Source organism: Stigmatopora argus, chromosome 2, assembly GCF_051989625.1.
Source record: "Stigmatopora argus isolate UIUO_Sarg chromosome 2, RoL_Sarg_1.0, whole genome shotgun sequence".
Lineage (NCBI taxonomy): Eukaryota > Metazoa > Chordata > Actinopteri > Syngnathiformes > Syngnathidae > Stigmatopora > Stigmatopora argus.
The window spans coordinates 13033349-13053896 of NC_135388.1; the positions used below are offsets into that span (position 1 = coordinate 13033349).

Below are 20548 nucleotides of genomic sequence, written 5' to 3' on the forward strand. Positions count from 1 at the left end.
AGCTACATACGTACCAATGAGGCACAGCTTCACAGAATGACCCCCAACCTATAGGCCCCTAACTTTCACTATTAAAATCCATCTAAGTATCAAGGTATTGCAACGTGTATTGATTATAGGTGGAAGAATCAAAAATCTTCTGAAATAAAATCATTGTTCAAAATCACTTTACAAGATGTTGAGCAGGTACCAACCATAAATACAATTGCTAATTAGCCATGATTAGTTGTAATTCTCTGGACATTTGTGTTGCTAAAAGTGAAGCTGTCACTTAAACATGATGCAGTAAAAAAAACACTCATAACTTTCACCAATAGCGATTGTAAGCAAAATCCCAGACACCACACATTTTTTATTTTTTATTTTTTATATTTTGAATAACATAACATTATTTCAATACCCTGCAAACAACCATAGAAGACAAAAACTAATGAGAGAAAGATAAAAAAGGGGAGAAAATACCCTGACTTAAAATAAAATTACAATAAAGTTTGTAATAACAGCTTTTTGGTTTTTACAGTGAGAAAACCAGGAAAAATAGGTTCTCAGACTATATTAAAAAATGTAATGAATTAATTTCATTGGAATTATCAATATAGAACGGTTGCAAAAATTCTAATAAGTTTAATTTACCATTTATGGGGGAGATGACTATTTTTGGTAATTAAAAAACATTATTTTGTTTTGTAATTTAAAACCAATATAAAAATCGTTTAAAATATTTGATGAGAATATTTACTATAAACTCATTGCCCCCCCCTGGACAATAATAGACGTCTAATTCAACTGGGAGAACTGGGAATGCTCATTATTCAGTGGGACCTATGGCACTGGGCATCCAATTAGAATGATTGCTGCCAACTCTCGCTGTCAAAATGTATTGGACGGATTCTGTTTTTTTTATTGCAGGAGTTGGACAGCCAATGAGTGAAATAAGTGCCTTGTAATTGAATGGGTAAGTAATTGTAGACACACACTTGGTAACCTTCATGATTTGGAGTGAGGCTTTGTTCATTTTAAGTCAGGAAAGACATTTTTCCCAAGAAACCACATGATGGCAGTGTCAGCCTTTGTAGCTTGGTGCACTATTCTCTATTTGAGGTAGCCAATGTATGATTGAAGCAAATACTTCTCCACTCAATGCTCCCTTTACTGTCCCCCTTAGTGCTACAAAGTGACTTCAATAAATATGCTAATTTGAGGAGTGAGAAGTTTGGACCAGGACGGAGTTGTTCAGTGTGGGCATCACCATAACCCTCCCTCACCATCAACATCATCATCATCACCAGCATCAAATATGCATCTTGTGGACGTATACTTGTGGGACCAGCTCGTGTGCCGCCAGATGACTCAGCTGCAGCAGGTATGTTAATAAAATATGAGCCAATATGGGCCTCTGCAGGTTGATGATGTCATGGAGCCATGTCGACACGCGACCATCCAAGCATAGGCCTCTCTAGCTGGTGAATATAGAATGCCATTGAAGCATGTCAATTTCCTGTATGTCCAGCTCTAAAGTAGTACAACATTCAACCTGGATATGGTAAATACTAAATAAAATCTATTGAAACAGCTTCAATATTGTTGACATCCTCCAAAGATGCTAGCAACACCTCTACTGAAAATAGCAATTCTTGAGCCCACTTGAGCACTGAGCTGCAGCTACAAAACCAGCAAATACACAATTTTTAAAGTATTATTTATTTATTTTTAAATTTCTTTCGATTCACCCAAACGGCAACCCCCAAAAGTCGTTTTCTAATGTTTTAATTTCATGCATAAGACGGGTCAAAGAAGATGAGCCTTGGATGAAGTGTGTTATCAGTGTATTATTTCAATGGAATCGAATTCCTAATTGAATTTGTTCTGAAAATGGTGAAATTTGAAATTAGTTGCCTTATTATGAAAGTATCTGCCCTCATCTTCCTTCCTTCATGCCCACTTATTTGGGAGTGCTGAGAACTGAGAAAAGCGGCCTAGAGAATACCACTTTCTGGTTCTAAGATGTGCCATAAGCGTACACTATATAAATATAAAATTCCAATATCCATGTGCGTTTACTGTGTTTTTTTTAAGAGTACATATATGTTTTGACGAAAGTTTGGCGACACTCTTTTTCCTTGTCGACGATAATGTCAAATATTTATTCATCTTATTAGACGTGCTTCATAACTGAGCAAAGAATACCCCGAGATTTGGTACAAACGTAAAGCTGGCATGCAAAATGACTTGAATGGCTGGACATCGTAAGGCTTTTTCTTTAAAAAAAGTGGTCTATGTAAAGTAAAGCTTTTATTTGTTTAAAAAATAAATACTATGTATATATAGTCAGGCTTTTTTCTTTAAAAATGACAACTTATATTAAGGGTTTTTATTAAAAAATGACCATGTATAGTAAGGCTTTTTTATTTTAAAAAAAACGACCATGTACAGTAAAGCGTTTTTCTTAAAAGACGACATAGTATAGTAAGGCTTTTTTTCTTAAAAAATCACATAGTATAGGCTTTTTTCTTTAAAGACGACATAGTATAGTAAGGCTTATTTTCTTTAAAAACGACACAGTATAGTAAGGCTTTTTTGTCTTTAAAAACGACATAGTATAGTAAGGCTTTTTATTTACAAAAAAGACCATGTATAGTAAGGCTTTTTTCTTAAAAAATGACCATGTATAGTAAGGCTTTTTTGTTTAAAAAAGACCATGTATAGTAAGGCTTTTTTTCTTAAAAAACGACATAGTATAGTAAGGCTTTTTTCCTAAAAAAACGACATAGTATAGTATGGCTTTTTTCCCCGAAAAAAACGACATAGTATAGCGTGGCTTTTTTTCTTGAAAAACGACATAGTAGAGGAAGGCTTTTTCCCTAAAAAAACGACATAGTATAGTATGGCTTTTCCCCCTAAAAAACGACATAGTATAGTATGGCTTTTTTCCTTTAAAAAATGACATAGTATAGTATGGCTTTTTTTCTTAAAAAACGACATAGTATAGTAAGGCTTTTTTTCTTAAAAAACGACATAGTATAGTATGGCTTTTCCCCCCTAAAAAACGACATAGTATAGCGTGGCTTTTTTTCTTGAAAAACGAATAGTAGAGGAAGCCTTTTTTTCTTAAAAAACGATATTGTATTGTAAGGCTTCTTTTCTTAAAAAACGACATAGTATAGTAAGGCTTTTTTTCTTTAAAAAATGACATAGCAAGTAAGGCTAAGAGAGTCGGAGAATAAATCTGACTTCTGATTCTTCACCGTCTAGTTGGTGCTGTGGTCCACTGGCAAAATCATTGGGTCAGACCATGAGGCGGCAATCAGGAGCGAGTTCAATTCCACTCGTTGCAATTCTCAAATTGTTTATTGAGGTAATGAAAAGGATAAATACAACTTCCAACTTTACTGTGGTGCAGTGGCAAAGACAATGTGTCAGAACTTCATGGGGACTCAAGTTCAAATCAGAAGTGAGTTTGATTCCACTCTATGCAATTCTCAAATTGTTTATTGAGGTAATGAAAAGGATAAATATAACTTCCAATCACATTTTTTTTAGAAGACACTGTGGTCCAGTGGCAAGAACAATGGGTTGAAATTGAGGTTGGACACAAGTTCAAATCTGGAGTGAGTTCAAGTCCACTCTTTGCAAATCTCAAATTGTTTATTGAGGTGATGAAAATGATAAATATAACTTCCAATCAACTCATTTCAGAATTCACTGTGGTCCAGTGGCAAGAACAATGGGTTGAAATTGAAGTTGGACACAAGTTTGAATCTGGAGTGAGTTCAAGTCCACTCTTTGCAAATCTCAAATTGTTTATTGAGGTGATGAAAATGATAAATATAACTTCCAATCACCTCATTTCAGAAGTCACTGTGGTCCAGTGGCAAGAACAATGGGTTGAAATTGAAGTTGGACACAAGTTTGAATCTGGAGTGAGTTCAAGTCCACTCTTTGCAAATCTCAAATTGTTTATTGAGGTGATGAAAATGATAAATATAACTTCCAATCACCTCATTTCAGAAGTCACTGTGGTCCAGTGGCAAGATCAATGGGTTGAAATTGAAGTTGGACACAAGTTCAAATCTGGAGTGAGTTCAAGTCCACTCTTTGCAAATCTCAAATTGTTTATTGAGGTGATGAAAATGATAAATATAACTTCCAATCAACTCATTTCAGAAGTCACTGTGGTCCAGTGGCAAGAACAATGGGTTGAAATTGAAGTTGGACACAAGTTTGAATCTGGAGTGAGTTCAAGTCCACTCTTTGCAAATTTCAAATTGTTTATTGAGGTGATGAAAATGATAAATATAACTTCCAATCACCTCATTTCAGAAGTCACTGTGGTCCAGTGGCAAGAACAATGGGTTGAAATTGAAGTTGGACACAAGTTCAAATCTGGAGTGAGTTCAAGTCCACTCTTTGCAAATCTCAAATTGTTTATTGAGGTGATGAAAATGATAAATATAACTTCCAATCACCTCAATTCAGAAGTCACTGTGGTCCAGTGGCAAAGACAATGGGTCAGACAGACCTCAAGTTAGTGGATTTGACTGCTACGTGGGAAATGGGGTTCAAATCCCGCTCTCGTTTGATTAATCACTACACTAGTAGTTCAGTAAATGGGTAATCCTTTTTTCATTCAAATAAAGACTTAGTCATTTTTTTCAGCAAAACAATATTTCCGGTCAGCCTTCGGCTGACCGGAAGACAGTTGGGAGGGGGGGTTCCTGGTGGTGTTCGACAGTCAGCCTTCGGCTGACTGCCGACACCATACAGTTGTTGACTGGCGACACCGGGACGTGAACCCTCGACACCCATGTCGCAGGCAGGTGACTGACCCACTACACCACGAGGCGGCCCGCCTATAAATGATTGGAAGTTATATTTATCCTTTTCATTACCTAAATAAACAATTTGAGAATTGCAAAGAGAGGAATTGAACTCATTCCTGATTTGAACTTGAGTCCACCTGAAGGTCTGACCCATTGTCTTTGCCACTGGACCACAGTGACTTCTGAAATGATGTGATTGGAAGTTATATCTATCCTTTTCATTACCTAAATAAACAATTTGAGAATTGCAAAGAGAGGAATTGAACTCATTCCTGATTTGAACTTGAGTCCACCTGAAGTTCTGACCCATTGTCTTTGCCACTGGACCACAGTGACTTCTGAAATGATGTGATTGGAAGTTATATTTATCCTTTTCATTACCTAAATAAACAATTTGAGAATTGCAAAGAGAGGAATTGGACTCATTCCTGATTTGAACTTGAGTCCACCTGAAGGTCTGACCCATTGTCTTTGCCACTGGACCACAGTGACTTCTGAAATGATGTGATTGGAAGTTATATCTATCCTTTTCATTACCTAAATAAACAATTTGAGAATTGCAAAGAGAGGAATTGAACTCATTCCTGATTTGAACTTGAGTCCACCTGAAGTTCTGACCCATTGTCTTTGCCACTGGACCACAGTGACTTCTGAAATGATGTGATTGGAAGTTATATCTATCCTTTTCATTACCTAAATAAACAATTTGAGAATTGCAAAGAGAGGAATTGAACTCATTCCTGATTTGAACTTGAGTCCACCAGAAGTTCTGACCGTTTGTCTTTGCAACTGGACCACAGTGACTTCTGAAATGAAGTGATTGGAAGTTATATTTATCCTTTTCATTACCTCAATAAACAATTTGTGAATTGCAAAGAGTGGAATTGAACTCACTCCTGATTCCCACCTCAAGTTCTGAACCCAATATTTTTGCCACTGGACCACAGCAATAACTAGTAGAAGAATCAGAAGTCAGATTTATTCTCCGACTTTCTTAGCCTTACTATACTATGTCGATTTTTAAAGAAAAAAGCCTTACTATATACAGACGCTCCCCTACTTACGAACATTCAACTTACGAACAACGGTACATACGAACATGTCTGCAAATTGCATTTAAGTCCAAAAATGTTCGCAAGTCCAATTTTGTATTTCGCGCCTTTTTCGGAGTAGAACTTCTTTCCGCCGCTAATACCGACGCCTGGCGCTGTGAGAGCTCAGCTCACCCAGCATCTACCTTCTTCTTCGTTGCAATGCGAAAGTGCGTGAATGTATCTCCAGTGTGCAAAGAACCTTTTTCATTTGTATCATTAAATATCTCATGCATCCAATATTGAATATGGTTGGTAAAAAGCTAAAGGCTTCTATTGAGGGAGTTGCAAGGAAGAGGCAAGCCATTTCATTTGAAACGAGTGGCAATAATAACGAAGCTTGATGCGCGTGAGAGTGGTGAGCGTTTCACGGGCATTGAATCGTTCGACCGTCAGTACCATTTATAAACAGAAAGATCGAGCAGCAGGACCCAAATATTGAACGTTGCACAATGTTTGCAAATCAATTGAATGATGCCATACAGTGCTACCGCATCATTTATGATGAAAAAAAGAAGAAAACTGTGCAATCGTCATTAGGTCGCTTCTTTTGGCCAGTTTCTAATACATAAATCTCTCTCTCTCTCTCTACAGTACTGTACATATTCTCTCCATTTTATTAAATGTTTTTTTCTCAGTACAAATCAATGTGTGTTACTTATACAAGCCTTAAACATACAAATGCACTTATATAAACCTTCAATATACTTATATCGGCCTTAAACATAAATTATAATACAAAATATAGCACTGAATCAACTTACAAACAAATTCAACTTATGAACAATCGCTCGGAACCAATTGCGTTCGTAAGTAGGGGAGCGTCTGTACTTTTTTTGCCCAATCAGTTCCTATTTGTGGGTGGCCCGGTGGCGTGAGTAGTTAGCGCGTTGGCCTCACAGCGCTGGGGTCCTGGGTTCATATCCAGGTCATGGCCATCTGTGTGGAGTTTGCATGTTCCTGGGCCTGTGTGGGTTTCTTCCAGGTACTACAGTTTCCTCCCACATTCCAAAAAACATGCATGGTAGGCTGATTGGACACCCTAAATTGCCCCTAGGTATGGATGTGAGTGTACATGGTTTTCTGTCTCCTTGTACCCTGTGATTGGCTGGCCACCGATTCAAGGTTCTCACCCACCTCTGGAGTCAGCTGGGATAGGCTCCAGCACCCTCCATGACCATAATGAGGTTAAAAGTGGTGGGATGAGATGAGTTCCTGTTTGTATTTGTACCAATGTGGAATAGTAATTTTCGTAAGGTGAGAATTTGAGAAGAGAATTTAGTTATTAATGTAATTTGTTATATTGCTTGAATTTTCAACCCCTTACCTCAATGAATTATTATTTCCTCAGCAAGTCTGGACACAAGTAGAATGAAATGCCTCGAGTGTCACGAGTGCTTTATTTCAAGGTGGTGATCCTGCTTGTTTTCCCATCCACGTAATGACTGTAAGGGATCATGTCCTCCATGTGTTTTTTTTTTTCTCCTTCTTAATCCACTGCACTTTGATTAAGACGTGCCTTTGCCTTTGTTCTACTTCCACGGGGGGCCACTGGCAACCACAGGAAGATCACAGGGATGGTCGACGTGAACATTTTACTCACTCTGCTTCACTCCTAACTGCAGGCTGCCAAGTCTGCATGGAGCACAAGGACCTCGTGCCTTTAAATACCCCCAGCCATTACCACCGTTATTATCGCACACATTCAAAGACATGGCAACCTTTGGATTGATCTCGCAGCTTCCTTCCGATTCTGCTTGATTGAAAAAAAGTTCTAGGGGAACAGTGGGTGAACCAACTATAAACTAACAGGTCTGCACACAGACAAAATGATTTGCAAATACAATGAAACAAAGTTCTGTACATATAAAATGAACCAACCAAGGCAATGTTAGGTGCTCCCTCTTAAATGTTCCAGTTAACAGTTGTCCTCACATACTAAATGTGACATCTGACCTAGATAGTTGTGTAAATGTGGCCTGCAATCTCGTTCCCAACTTCTGTTCTTGTGTGGACAACAGGGTCAGACCACTTTGCTTTGTTTGTGTGTAAACAGCCTTTAGGTATAAGAAGGGTATTTTTATGGCAGTTATCTCATCCTGGCAAACGTTAGTACCAACCTTAAAGCATGAACATACGCACGCGCACACACTCACCCGCCCACAACCTCCAAAACACACGCCAGATGCCCGAAAAGTGTAACACTGGCTATTTGCCTTCAAGGTGTGCTGGCGTGGGTAATCTTGGATGACGTACACCTGGTAAGCTTCTGCTGCATGCGTCTGCAAGGAAGCGCATATGGAAGTCTTGAAAGTGTTTCGTTCTTTAATTTTTATTTTTTTGGATAGCCTGCCGTTTAAAACAGGGTTAGGAAAAGTTTAACCAGAGAGCAACCAACATACAAACCAAAATGTTCTAGCCCACTGAGCATTTTCATAATCAAAATCTTCTTTTTGTACATTACAGTGAAAGTGGAGTTTAGATAATATTGCAACTTCTACAGAGATAGAGTTGGATAACATTATAAAATGAACAGAAACAATGAATAATTACAGAAGTTTTGTAAAAATCATTTATACTGTTTGAAAGCATCTGTAGATAGCAGTTTTTTTTTAAATTATGGGATAATTGTTCTTTAAAATATCAAACTAAGCAATTAGTGAAACAGTACTGTTTTGTTAAATAAATGTATAGCTTATCAACAATAAAATGTAAAAATGAATGAATCGAACATTTGCAAATTTGAACTAAAAAAACAAAAACATTGACATTAACCCTTCCACAATGAATCATTTAGAAGAGCAAACTCTCCTGAACATTAACTAAAGTATTAGAACAATTGCTAATGGTGCCCAAAAGACAAAGTTGATTTTATGAGGGTGAGTGTAGAAATTATGGATGTTGGATCTCAGTGAGACCCAGAGGAAAACAGCTCTCACACAAAATGTACTTCTGCTCTAGTCCACATTTGACTTGGCATATGTAGTGCTTTTTTTTACATTTAATTCACACAGCCTTGTTATTGTGGGAATGTTCTTTTCCATATGCCATTTGTTGAAGTCCCAGGTGCATCCAACATTATCATCCAGCTTCTGTTTTGATTCCTTATGCCAAAAAGACATTAGTTATCCTCCGTGTGTTGGAAAGGTCAGTGCGCATGTAGCTGAGGGGGTTGAAGGGGGCCTCTGTGAAGCCCAAGGGACCAAGCCCCAGAGAGATCAAACTTACTTGGAGGCCTATGCGCAAGGACTGCACTGCAACAACAGGCGGCGCTCTCGAGGTTTGATGGCATGGCAAGTCGGGCATGTTTTTTTTTTTTTTTTCGCAGACAGCCTCGTTCCTATCCCTCTCCCTTCAGGCTCTTGTGTACAACTCTGTACAGTCTGAGGGGCAGAGGGGGTCTTGGGTATGGTTGAATTCCCTGCGGTGTAGCACGGAGCCTGAGGGGCTGCAGTGTATAGGAGCACGGGGAATGGTTTGGCCTAGAGGGGCCTGGAGCTCAGATGGAGCCTGGAGGGTCATCTTTCTCACTCAGGGAGCAGATTGAGGAAGGCACCTTGAGAGGAAGCTCCCACGAGAATAAAAATGAACAAAATTACACACCAATGTAATGATGATTCTTGAAATTCCCTTCTCTTTCTCCCCGTCTTTCATCTCCCGGTGTATTACGCTGGAAGATGCCCACTTCTAACAGGATTAGATACATCTTCATCATGTGAGATACAAGATCACAAAGCACAGCAAGACCCCCTGGGGAAGAGCAGGATGAAACACGGCTTCCTCATCTCCCCCTTCCATCCCACAGGATTCCAGATGCTGGGAAAAGGGGAGCAGAGAAACAAGGAGGACCAATGCGGACAAATGGAGCGAGAGAAACATTTTGTCTAAAGATATCAGTCTCGTTGGGATAAAATAGGCAGCATTTGTATTAAAAAGTATTTCACTTTAAATACGGCATGCCAAGTTGTGGATGAAAACATGGCGAAACGCAGAATGAACTATCGACTTAACAGACAATAAGGTAAATATCTATCATCAAAATACAAGATGTACCAGTACATAAGAGTACAATACATGGACTTTAAACTCAGTATACAGTACAGTAAAACATGAACATTGCTGAAAACCCCACACTGCAATGGCACGCACTACAGTTGCACATATTGCTCAGCACGTTTTCTTCTCCCATACCAAAACCGCTTTCAGAGTCACAGGATGCCAGAGCCTATCCCAGCTAATGTCGGGCAAAAAGTGTACTACACTCTAAATTGGTTGACGCTTACATTTTTCATAATAGAGTGCTATTTTAACCTAAACACGTGTGCAATTCAACATTGTTATTAATACTACTTTAATTCTATTTAATATAAAATAAAGGGCAGAAATCCAACACTGTACTCGGACGTTTGGTCGCCGGACGTTTGGTCGCAGGACGTTTGGTCGCCCGGACGTTTGGTTGCCCGGACGTTTGGTCGCCCGGACGTTTGGTCGCCGGACATTTGACATGACAGAGTTTACTGTTGAAACCAGCTCTCAAAATTATATTCATGAGAGAGTTTAATATCTAAATATCTACTGTTGAAACCAGCTCTCAAAATTATATTCACCCGGGCGACCAAACGTCCGGGCGACCAAACGTCCGGCGACCAAACGTCCGGTCACGATCCAACACTCCCATGTCTTCAGCCCAACAAATCCTAATAGTGGGAACCACCATAAATTAAAAAGACATGAGGAAAAAATATTTCAAATAATTAAAGAAGAAGAGATTAAATTCCTGGGATTGAATTACAAGAAATAACTATTGAACGGCAAAAAGACACTCAAGTGTTGGAATAGACTGCAGCCGATTGAGACGATAGTTTCAGGAGTCTGTTCTCACCCAGAGGGCTCATTATTATCAACAAAGAAGGCTTGATTTAAGGAGACGCTCATATGAGAACCGTCTGAAGGCATTACCTCACACACATGCATACACAGAAAATGATTAAAGGAACGCCATGATAAAGAGGAGGTCTGAGCGTCCTTTTAAATATGGCCAAGAGGCAGGCCAGTGTATATGGTTTGTGAACCCCATCATTTTATACAAACTCAGATTTTACACATTCACATACAAGCAAACACACAAAGCAATGGACCCTGACACATGACAAAGCTCATATGCTATTTACAGGAAGTCTATTAGTGTCTTAGGTCGACTAATTATTCAAATGTAGGTTGCAAGTGTGGACACTTTCTCGGTGCGGTGGGGGTGGGCATAATTAGGTGATGGCGGCAAACCACTGTTTTTCAATTTGACAGGGCTATGGCCTTATTAATTGAAGCTCCTCAAGCGAATTTCGCTTTGTCCAACAAGTAACTTCACCTTAATAAAAAAATTAAATCCTGATGTATAAATTGACTATGAGGACAATATTAAACTTGTGAGCATGGATCCAAGCAAATAAGTGAATCATATTACGAGTGTACATTTTTTAAAGGAAAAGCACCTTTCGAGGAGCGATTATGAGGACAAGTGTGAGAAAGAAACACTTATTTTCTACTTGAGAGTTCCAGGGAGTTGGACCATAACCTTTGAACTATATTAGAAATGAATCGTTAGAAACGTCTTTTTTGTAAGAATTCTTCACAATATGCAAAACTGACTCTTGTTGTGAATTGAGTTGCTCACAATGCAACAATAGTATAGCCCTATTTTTTGCACTCAAGTCAAGCAAAAAAATCCTGGATTTGGTGTAGTGACATTAGAAAGGCAAAACAGAAAAAAACTCAAATGCAATTCCCCTAAAACAGAGAATACAACACCTGTCACAATTTATGAGAATGAAACGCAGTTGATGTTGTTACATAAACATCCTTCTTTTTGCTGTCAAACTCTCAAAACGCACACCAGAGGCAACATTGGTGGTCACAAACTTAGAGATTTTTCCATAACAAGGGTTTATACGGTCTACAAAAACTAGGCAGCGGCAGAAAACACCAGACTTATGTATTTTCTTGGATGCTGGGCTAGTGCAAGTTTGTGTGCATTTTTATAAAGCAATCATTGTTGTTGTCGTATAGCCTTCTATATTCAATCCAGCAAAATGTCTAATTAATTCAACAGAGTCCTAAGAAAAACAAGCTTTCCAGACATTGCTCATAGTGTGCTGGCAAAGGGTCGTACATTGGGACAGAACAACACATGCATCGTGCTGTCCCCTTGTTCCTAATGAGCTTTATCGCATTGGTCCCGCTTGACTTGTCCTGTTAAGTGGCACACATATATCCATATGTTCCACATGAGCAGGCAGAGGGGACACGCTGGGTGGCGGAGACGCTTTCTCAGTTACATCGCACTGTTTTGAACGGCAACAGCCAGCAGCGAGAGCCAGTCAACTCCACTCTGCGTCTGAACTGCGGCAACGTGTGGCGAGCAGTGTGTAGACGCCAATCGTTCTTGAAGGTTGACGACAGGGTCCATTTGTTCTTGATGTTAAAGGAGTTAAGAAGTCACATTTGGAGACCGCGTTGAATTGTGAAGCAGGACCAGGCTTTGTCTCAACTCAGGAGGGCCACCTAGATGCTTCCAATATTACTGGAACATACCCAGTGGAGTTTTTAATCACTGAAAATGCTTATTAAAAGAACTCCCTTTTTTGGCGAGTTTGCTGACCTTCTACCTTTCAACCTATCCTCCGTTACTACGCTATTCTTGTCCAACCGAAGCAATAAAATGAGCTCTTAAAGAATCCTGATGCTTTTGTCAGATTTGCATTTACGATGTCCTGTTAAGTTAGTGACCCTTGCACATACCATTAAAGGTGAAAAGAATGAATTTCGGCTTCTATTAGCTGGAGGTGTCTATGTTGTTCCAATTTACCTGTGTTCCCTTACATTTATTGTTGCGTGTAAAATGTAAACGCCTAAATGTGACTTTAATTACCTCATAACCTTTTGGTGATGCACTGTTGAGCTTTTACACTGATGTGTGGTGTCACAATTGGTGCAGTGCTTAAGCTAGTATGCTAATGGACTTTAGCTAATTGATGAGCCGTACGTGAAAGTGGGCTATTTAAATTAATAAGTAGCAGTTAAAAATACTTTAAACTGCTGAATATAGTTGTTTATGTGTGGGAAATGAATGCATGAAAGATTTGTTCTTGTTTGTTTAAATCAGATGGGTTTCTGTTTTATAGTTCGTTTCCTCCTGGGAGGGAAGGGAGTCAATTTTTCACCCTTGGCTGTATATTTCTATACCAATGTATGAAAATGTATGGACGGTTGTACCAAAGTTGAATGTCTCCCAAAACAAAACTATCATCTGAAACAAGTGAGCATGATCTAATGCCCTGAGACCTCATCTCATTATTCCTTATAGTATATTTGAATATGACATCGATTTTAGTATCATTGCCGACGAGACAGATTCAACTGAGAGCTAAGATAGTCTTTTTTAATTTGTACATTATTGAAATTAAGACATGTTAGTGCTTTTCAGTCAACAATGTAGGTCAAGAAAGTAAATGTAGTGTTTGGACAATAATAAAAGGAAAAAAAACCTATAAAAATAGAAGTAAAAAGATTTTGGGCAGCGAACAGATCAACAAGTAACTTTAGTAACACTGCTTTAACTAAAACAAAATATCACGTGCAATAAAACTGCAGTTAAAACATTGCTGTTTTAACTTCATTTAACAGAAACAGTATAAGAAAGATTAAAAATATTTTTCATGCAAACGGCCTGACCATTTCTACAACGTAAATAAATAAAGTTTGATTCCTTGAGTTAGAGCTTCACATTAATGTTGTTATCAAAGTGTTACCGTAAAGTACTGCATGTTGTGAGGCAACTAAGCCAAAATGGCGGTGGTAAGGCATTGTCAATTTCAAGAACGACTTGCTGCTTCTGAATGTCAGAAACAGTGTAACAATGGACCCATTTTGGTCAAAAAGTCTTCTAACCTATTCCTTATCTGCAGTACAGTTCTTGGACCAACATTTCGACATGGAGAGCTGGTTGAACAAGACTGATCTTCCGTCATACGGCGAATAAATTCAACCAATTGGACACAAAACCTCCTTAAAGCTCATCATGGTTCCGGGTAAGGTCCTCTCCATAGTTGGTGGCCTGACTTCCTACAAACATGTTCCAGTTCTCCAGGATCTCTTCTTCGGTCAGCATTTGGTCCTGAAAATAATGCAAATGCTGTCATTTGGCCATGATGATAAATTGCATGTCAATACATCGTATCTTTGAATGAGGAATGGCATTTGCCCATATTCAAGGACAATCAGACGCACCATATCAACTTTGTGTCAATAAGAATTTCATACCTTGTCCTGGTCAGACTCATAGACCAGATGTCGCGCCTCAGCCTGGGCGTGGTCGTAGTTTTGTGGCATAATCCATTGGCGGATTTCTTCCCGGTCCATTTTCCCATCTTTATTCAAGTCTCTGAAGTCCGAAAACTGGTCCCTTTCGGTCTTCAGCCAGTCTGGCTCTGGGCCACCATCTTCCTGAGCGAACATGTCAGCTGAAAACAGGTAAGAATTTTGTTGTTATGATACATATTGTGAAAATATAAACCCCTGATACTCAAACCCAACAAAATGTGGCATGCTAAAAAGGTTGCAGTAGAATATTTTCATGAAATTTATGTCCAAATAGTTAAACAAATTGTGGAGGTCAAAACACTTCATTTTGAGTTGCTCTGACTTTTTGGTGTTTCCTGTCACTTGTATTTGAAGAATCAACTGCAAATATTCTGTGTCCTTTTTAAATTAATTTTAAACAAGCCACTCTTTAACAAAGATGAAACGTACATCTCTGCAAATGGTTTCAAATAATTGTTCTGACTTACCAACATACTCTTCCACATCCACGTGCCCGTCGCCGTTCTTGTCGATGTCCTCCAGGGTTTCCTGCATTCGTCAAAACGGGGTGAAGTCATGTTAACGGGGGTCAACGGCAAGCCAGAACTTTGGCTTTGACTAATAAAGACAGAAAAAGGTTGCTCTGGGCAGTGTGACTCAACACGAGGGTCACTTTACAGCTGGGCTGGCACACTGACACTACAATTACGAGAAGCTCTGCTGATGTGAACCAACACCCCAACCGCATTTAAAGCATGTAGCAAAACATTTGAAAGCCCCGCTAGATGTCTTTGTCCACGGGTGAGACTTTAGGTCATCAGTTAACAAGTGCACTAAAGACACATGTGGCGTGCAACACACACACACACACTCTTCTACACACACACACACGATAAATCTACTCTATGCATATTACCCTACAGGTGAGATGGCCTCTCTGAACCCTGATGAATTTTTAATAGACGTGTAAAATAGCACTGACTAATAATAAACAAATGCCATCAATATTCTAAACTCAATCTCAAATGTTGCATATGAGACAAAACACTGAGTGAAGAGTAAAAAATAAAATCTACACTGCACAGCTGAGCTCAGTGGATTTTCTAAGCACACTACCAACATACACGCTGTAAGAAAATCCAGCCAGAAATGTCAACAGCAAACCTCAATGAACAAATAGTACATCTTTTTTGGGACACTGTTTGAGTTGGCATTTCTAATTAAAAACATGATGCGATGACGTGTCGCAGAGATTCGGCAACCATTGAAATGGTTGGAAATTCCATTAGAATTCAGTTTTAGGCTTCTACCCCCTTTTTGGGGGGGGGGGGGTCAATTTATTCCCAAAGGAAAGAATAGCACATATGTATAATATTAACCTTTTTATATACACAGTGTGTCCTGTGTTGCATCACCACAGCTAGTGTATTGTGAGAAAGAAGGCATTAAATTAGAACAATGTATAACTGCGGGGCGCCTGACTACTGGAACAAACTGACCACTAATTAACTTAACACATTTCTCTGATCAGAGAGATGCCCAAGTTAGAACGATTTTTCAGGCCCATTCACTGACATCATAAAATGAGCCTTTTTAATAATTAACTCCGTCAAATGGGTAGTACAACTTTTATGAACACGGCAGCATAGTGCCTTACTGCGAAACATTTCCCACGCAACCGCTCCATGAGGCCAAATTCATATTTAAAGATCGAGTGTTAAATGGGAAAGCCAGTATCTCCCTCTGGACTCGCCCCAAAAAATATATACTACAAACTATCATCTGGAGGGCACTTACATTTTTGGCTTGGAAAGCATCGGAATTTTGCATATTTTGCGAAGCATCCCCTCAGACAGACCCATCTAAAATAGAGGTCGACCGCTATGGGATTTTCGAAAGCTGATTCCAATTTTAAAAAGTAAAATAAAAATTGCGATTGGCAATGTCTAAAGCCGATTTTGTTTGTTAAACAGATATATAAATATATTTTTTTAAATGATTATGAAAAGCAAGTCAAACACTCATTATATAAATGCATATAATCGAAGTTCATTCATTGATTTTCTGAACCGCTTTACCTTCACTAGGGTCACGCGGGGTGCTGGAGCCTATCCCAGCTGACTTCGAGCCAAAAGCGGGGATACCCTGAATCGGTGGCCAGCCAATCACAGGGCACAAGCAGACGGGAAACCATTCGCACTCACACCCATACCTCGGGGCAATTTAGAGTGTCCAATCAGCCTACCATGCAGGTCTTTGGAATGTGGGAGGAAACCACAGAGCACCCGGAGAAAACCCACACAAGCTCAGCAGGTGTCTCTGTAATGATTTCCTAACAGAGTACTGCTCACCTGCACTACAATCTCTTTCATGTGGTCAAACTCCTCAGGATGCAGGAAGCCTGTGAACTCTTCTCTGTCAGCCACTTGATCCCCGTTCAAATCGGCTGTTTTGAATCTCCTCTCATCACGAGGCAGCATCTTCTTGAAGCTGAATTGGTCTGTCGTCTCATCAAACTCACCTGGATTGGCTGAGCACACAAGAAATGTTTTAACTAAAGCCGTACGCAGCGATGAATGAGCCTTCGCTCGGGGCGAACGGTTTCAACCCTTCGAATCAAGGGAGTTTATTTCCTACCGAGGTAGTATCCATACGTGGCTTTCTTGTATTCTTCCCATGAGATCCTGTCATCTTTGTTGAGATCATAATCTCCCCAAACCTTCGCCACATTCTCGTAAACGTAACGCTTCTGGACGCGTTTGATCCATTCTTTGAGCTCATCGGTTGTGATGAGGCCGTTGCCGTCGCTGTCGATCCGCTGCACTATTTTACTGGAAAGAGAAAGCCAATATAAAAGAAATATTTAAAACATTATTAAAGAGGAAACGGGGGCGGCTGGGCCTATCCCAGCTTTCTTAAGGCACCCATCGGAGGATATCCTGAATCGGTGGCCAGCCAATCACAGGACACGAGGAGACGGACAACTTTTCCCACTCAGACTCATACCTAGGGGCAATTTAGAGTGTTCAAGCAGCCTCCCATGGGATGTGGGAGACACCTGGAAAAAAAAAAACCACGCAAGTCTGGGGAGAACATACAAATTCCACACAGTGAGGACCCACCTGGGATCGAGGCCGACACGCTAACCACTCCCCGCCTTCTAAATGATTCATTCATTCAATTTCCGTACCGCTTATCCTCACTAGGGTCCTGCTGGGGTGCTGGAGCGATGCATTCATAATCAAAATTAAATAGTTTTGTATAGTGATGTGACTGCAGTTTTAAAAAATGAGCTGTTGCAATTTCTGCTCTGCTTCAAATTATTTTGGGGATGGTCCTTTTGGAAGAAGTGTTGCATAACACGCAGCCACGGCTCATGCTTTGATATTTGGTGAGTTTAGCGCCTATAAAATATATTCATGTTCCACAGGGGTAGGAGTTGTGTTCCTTTAGAGGTGTTTTATTCACAAAATGTTGCTTAAATTCCATACTGTACTATCAGATGCTTAGTGGTACAGATACTGGTAATTACACACCAATTAGCAGTTCTGAATGCCTTCATATTCTTGACACGGCATGCATTTCAGTTTTTTTGTTGTTGTTGCTGTATTTCAAGACAGGAAACAGAGCTTTGGTTGAAGATCTGATTGGGAGGGGCAGCAGACCAATTTAAGCAAAGTATTCTTAGACTGCAGTTGCCACGTTGTGATGTACCAGGGGGTCCTCCCACTCTCACAGGAACCCACTTTAGCCACGTCGGAGTCAAGAAATGATAAAAAGAAACAAGCATGTTAATTTTAAAGACGAAAAGGATGGCGTGTAAGCGACTGCCTTGTGACCTACCGTTGTACCCAAACACCGTAGCCTACAATAATGCTTCTTTAATGAAGATCTATAATTAAAAGTCATTAGGTGTATGGTTCGTTGGCATGCATGGCACATATTTGTCATGCCCTGGCTCTTAATTGGTAAATATTCATGAACTGTTACATGCAATACGCTTGTTCAGTTGGAGTGGCAGGGAATTCGTGTCAAAAACACACTCTTCGGAGAAGGAGGGTGTGTAGCGGGGCAGCCCCCCGGACTTACCCGAGTCTGTCCTTGCTTTCCTCCGGGGTGAGCTGGTCGAACGTCCTGGCCTCCTCTTTTCCCAAGAAGGCCTCGTGGTCATACTGGAAGCTGCTGTTGTCGTCTTGCGTTCTCTCGTTTAGGTTGGTTTCTTGAATGACACGCTCTTTCTTCGCGGTGGGCTTCCCGTGGGCCGCGGTGGTCCACAACAGCAGCGTGCACATCAAGCTGACGATCTCCATCATTCAATACCTAAAGCCGGCTTTTGTTTATAAGCAGGCTAATCGAACGTATCTTTTCCGCAGTTTCTCCTTGATGGCCTTTTTGATGTTCAGAATCAATCACACAATTGTAATAAACCACTTAAAATAGGGCACTATTTGCTTTGATTTGATCTGTTCCTTTGGCTTTGCGCGTCAAGAATTTGACACAGCCCAGTTTCTCCATGGACGGGACAGAACTAGGCGGCAACTTCCGGGTACCTCTTGACGAGCCAATCAGAGTGTAGCATAAAAGAGGCTCTCGCTCACTACCCTGTAACGGCCCACGTGATTGGTCAGAAGGACGCAGATGGAATTTCGGCGCCACGTTGCAAGACGCCAGGGGCAGAAATGGACGTGGCTGCTTGTTAAGGGAAATGAGCTTTTTTTTTTGCTTTTCTACTCGAAAGTTTGCCTCAGCCGAAGATGACACTTGTCAAATTCTCAAACGTACGGCCGCGTTTAGCCCTGTATTAACTAGATCAGGTATCAAACTCAACTTCAAGGAGCCAGAAACTTGACCCACAGGTTAGGGCCCATCAATTTATTCTCCCCCTTAAAATATATTAATAATAACAAATCATTTGACCTCTGATTTCAAAACCAGTCATCTATCACCCTTGGTTAACCATTTTGAGACACTTCACCATTAAGTAGGATGGCAAAGTGTCTCAAAATATTTTACCACAGGTGTGTTTGGGTTTACTACCACACTGGAAAACTGTAGGAAACCAACATAAAATAGGCACTCATGATAAAAGGGTTTAACACTGATGATTGATTAAACATAAACTGAATTTTAATGAAAATGTGAATACTTTTTACCTCCATATTTCATACCTGTCAACCTCTGCCGATAACTGCCCTTATAAATGATTATGATTCCCCTTACAAACCCCAAAAAAACCTTACAAACACCGTACGAGTCGTACGGTGTTTGTAAGGTTTTTGGGGGGTTTGTAAGGGGAATCAATCATTTATGAGGGCAGTTATCGGCAGACGTTGACAGGTATGATATTTACTGTCTTCCTCCTAAGCTGATTTCTCATAATTGACTTGTGTACATAAGGATCTTATGAATCAAAGCCTGTTTTACCCCCCAAAAATCCCCACTAGCAATTTTTGGGCCTTGATGACTTTATTGCGGTTGTACGCACTTGAAAATAATTGAACGGATACTGCAGGTGGTCCGTCATTTGGTAACTGATTTTGTGATGTGTTTTCAGCAAGTCTAAAAACAAGTTGGCTTGGACAGTGGGTGTGATCGCATCTGCTCGCAGAGGAATCGCATTACACATCAGCATCTCAACATGCTGTAATGTGGAAGAGCAGAGTCTCTAGCCTCCAAACAACTTGCTGACACTGCCATGCCTAATCCTCGGTCGTGGGCAGAAGAAACGTGTATTTTGCCATTCGACATTAGCATAATAAGCCAGCACATGGCACATTGCTGTTTTGCATAAATAGTACACCCTAGTTTATAAAAGGGCCCTGAGGCTAACTAGGCTCTTTATTCAATTAATGAATACTTCATGTATTTAAATTAGTCCTGGCTGGTCAATTCAAATCAGTGTGTCATCCAACAAATATATTTAAAAAAAACAAATCTCTTCCTCATGTGAGATGCGTCCGTTACTTTGGAGAATATGTAGTTCATTTTGATCAAAGTTGTGTCATTTGTAGTTTAAAATAGTCAGCAAATTTATCAGGACTTAAATAAGGTTAATGGTTGGATTCCAAGAAGTTGTTTCATAATAGATACAGTAGTCTTCTCTCGATTATCGTGACTTCACTTATCGCAAATTCACTTCTTCAATTTTTTTTCCTGCTATTAATTATTTATTTATTTTATTCATAAAAATGAAAATCCACAGTGACACTCCCAAGCGGAACTACTCCCCTGTCTTCCACTTGCTACAAGGACACAGCACTGAAGAAAAAAAAAGGTAGATAT

At 39.9% G+C, this 20548-nt stretch overlaps 1 protein-coding gene across 1 annotated transcript; it reads right to left on the minus strand.

Moving 5' to 3' along the window:
- Positions 1-13332: 13332 nt before the first annotated feature.
- Positions 13333-18816, minus strand: rcn1 (reticulocalbin 1, EF-hand calcium binding domain). Its single transcript, XM_077594837.1, has 6 exons — positions 18356-18816; positions 16904-17097; positions 16618-16796; positions 14755-14815; positions 14228-14427; positions 13333-14081 (listed from the first exon to the last, which is right to left on the minus strand). Exons 1-6 carry the CDS (start codon positions 18577-18579, stop codon positions 13974-13976), a joined length of 966 nt encoding a protein of 321 aa, XP_077450963.1. The 5' UTR covers positions 18580-18816; the 3' UTR covers positions 13333-13973.
- Positions 18817-20548: the final 1732 nt, after the last annotated feature.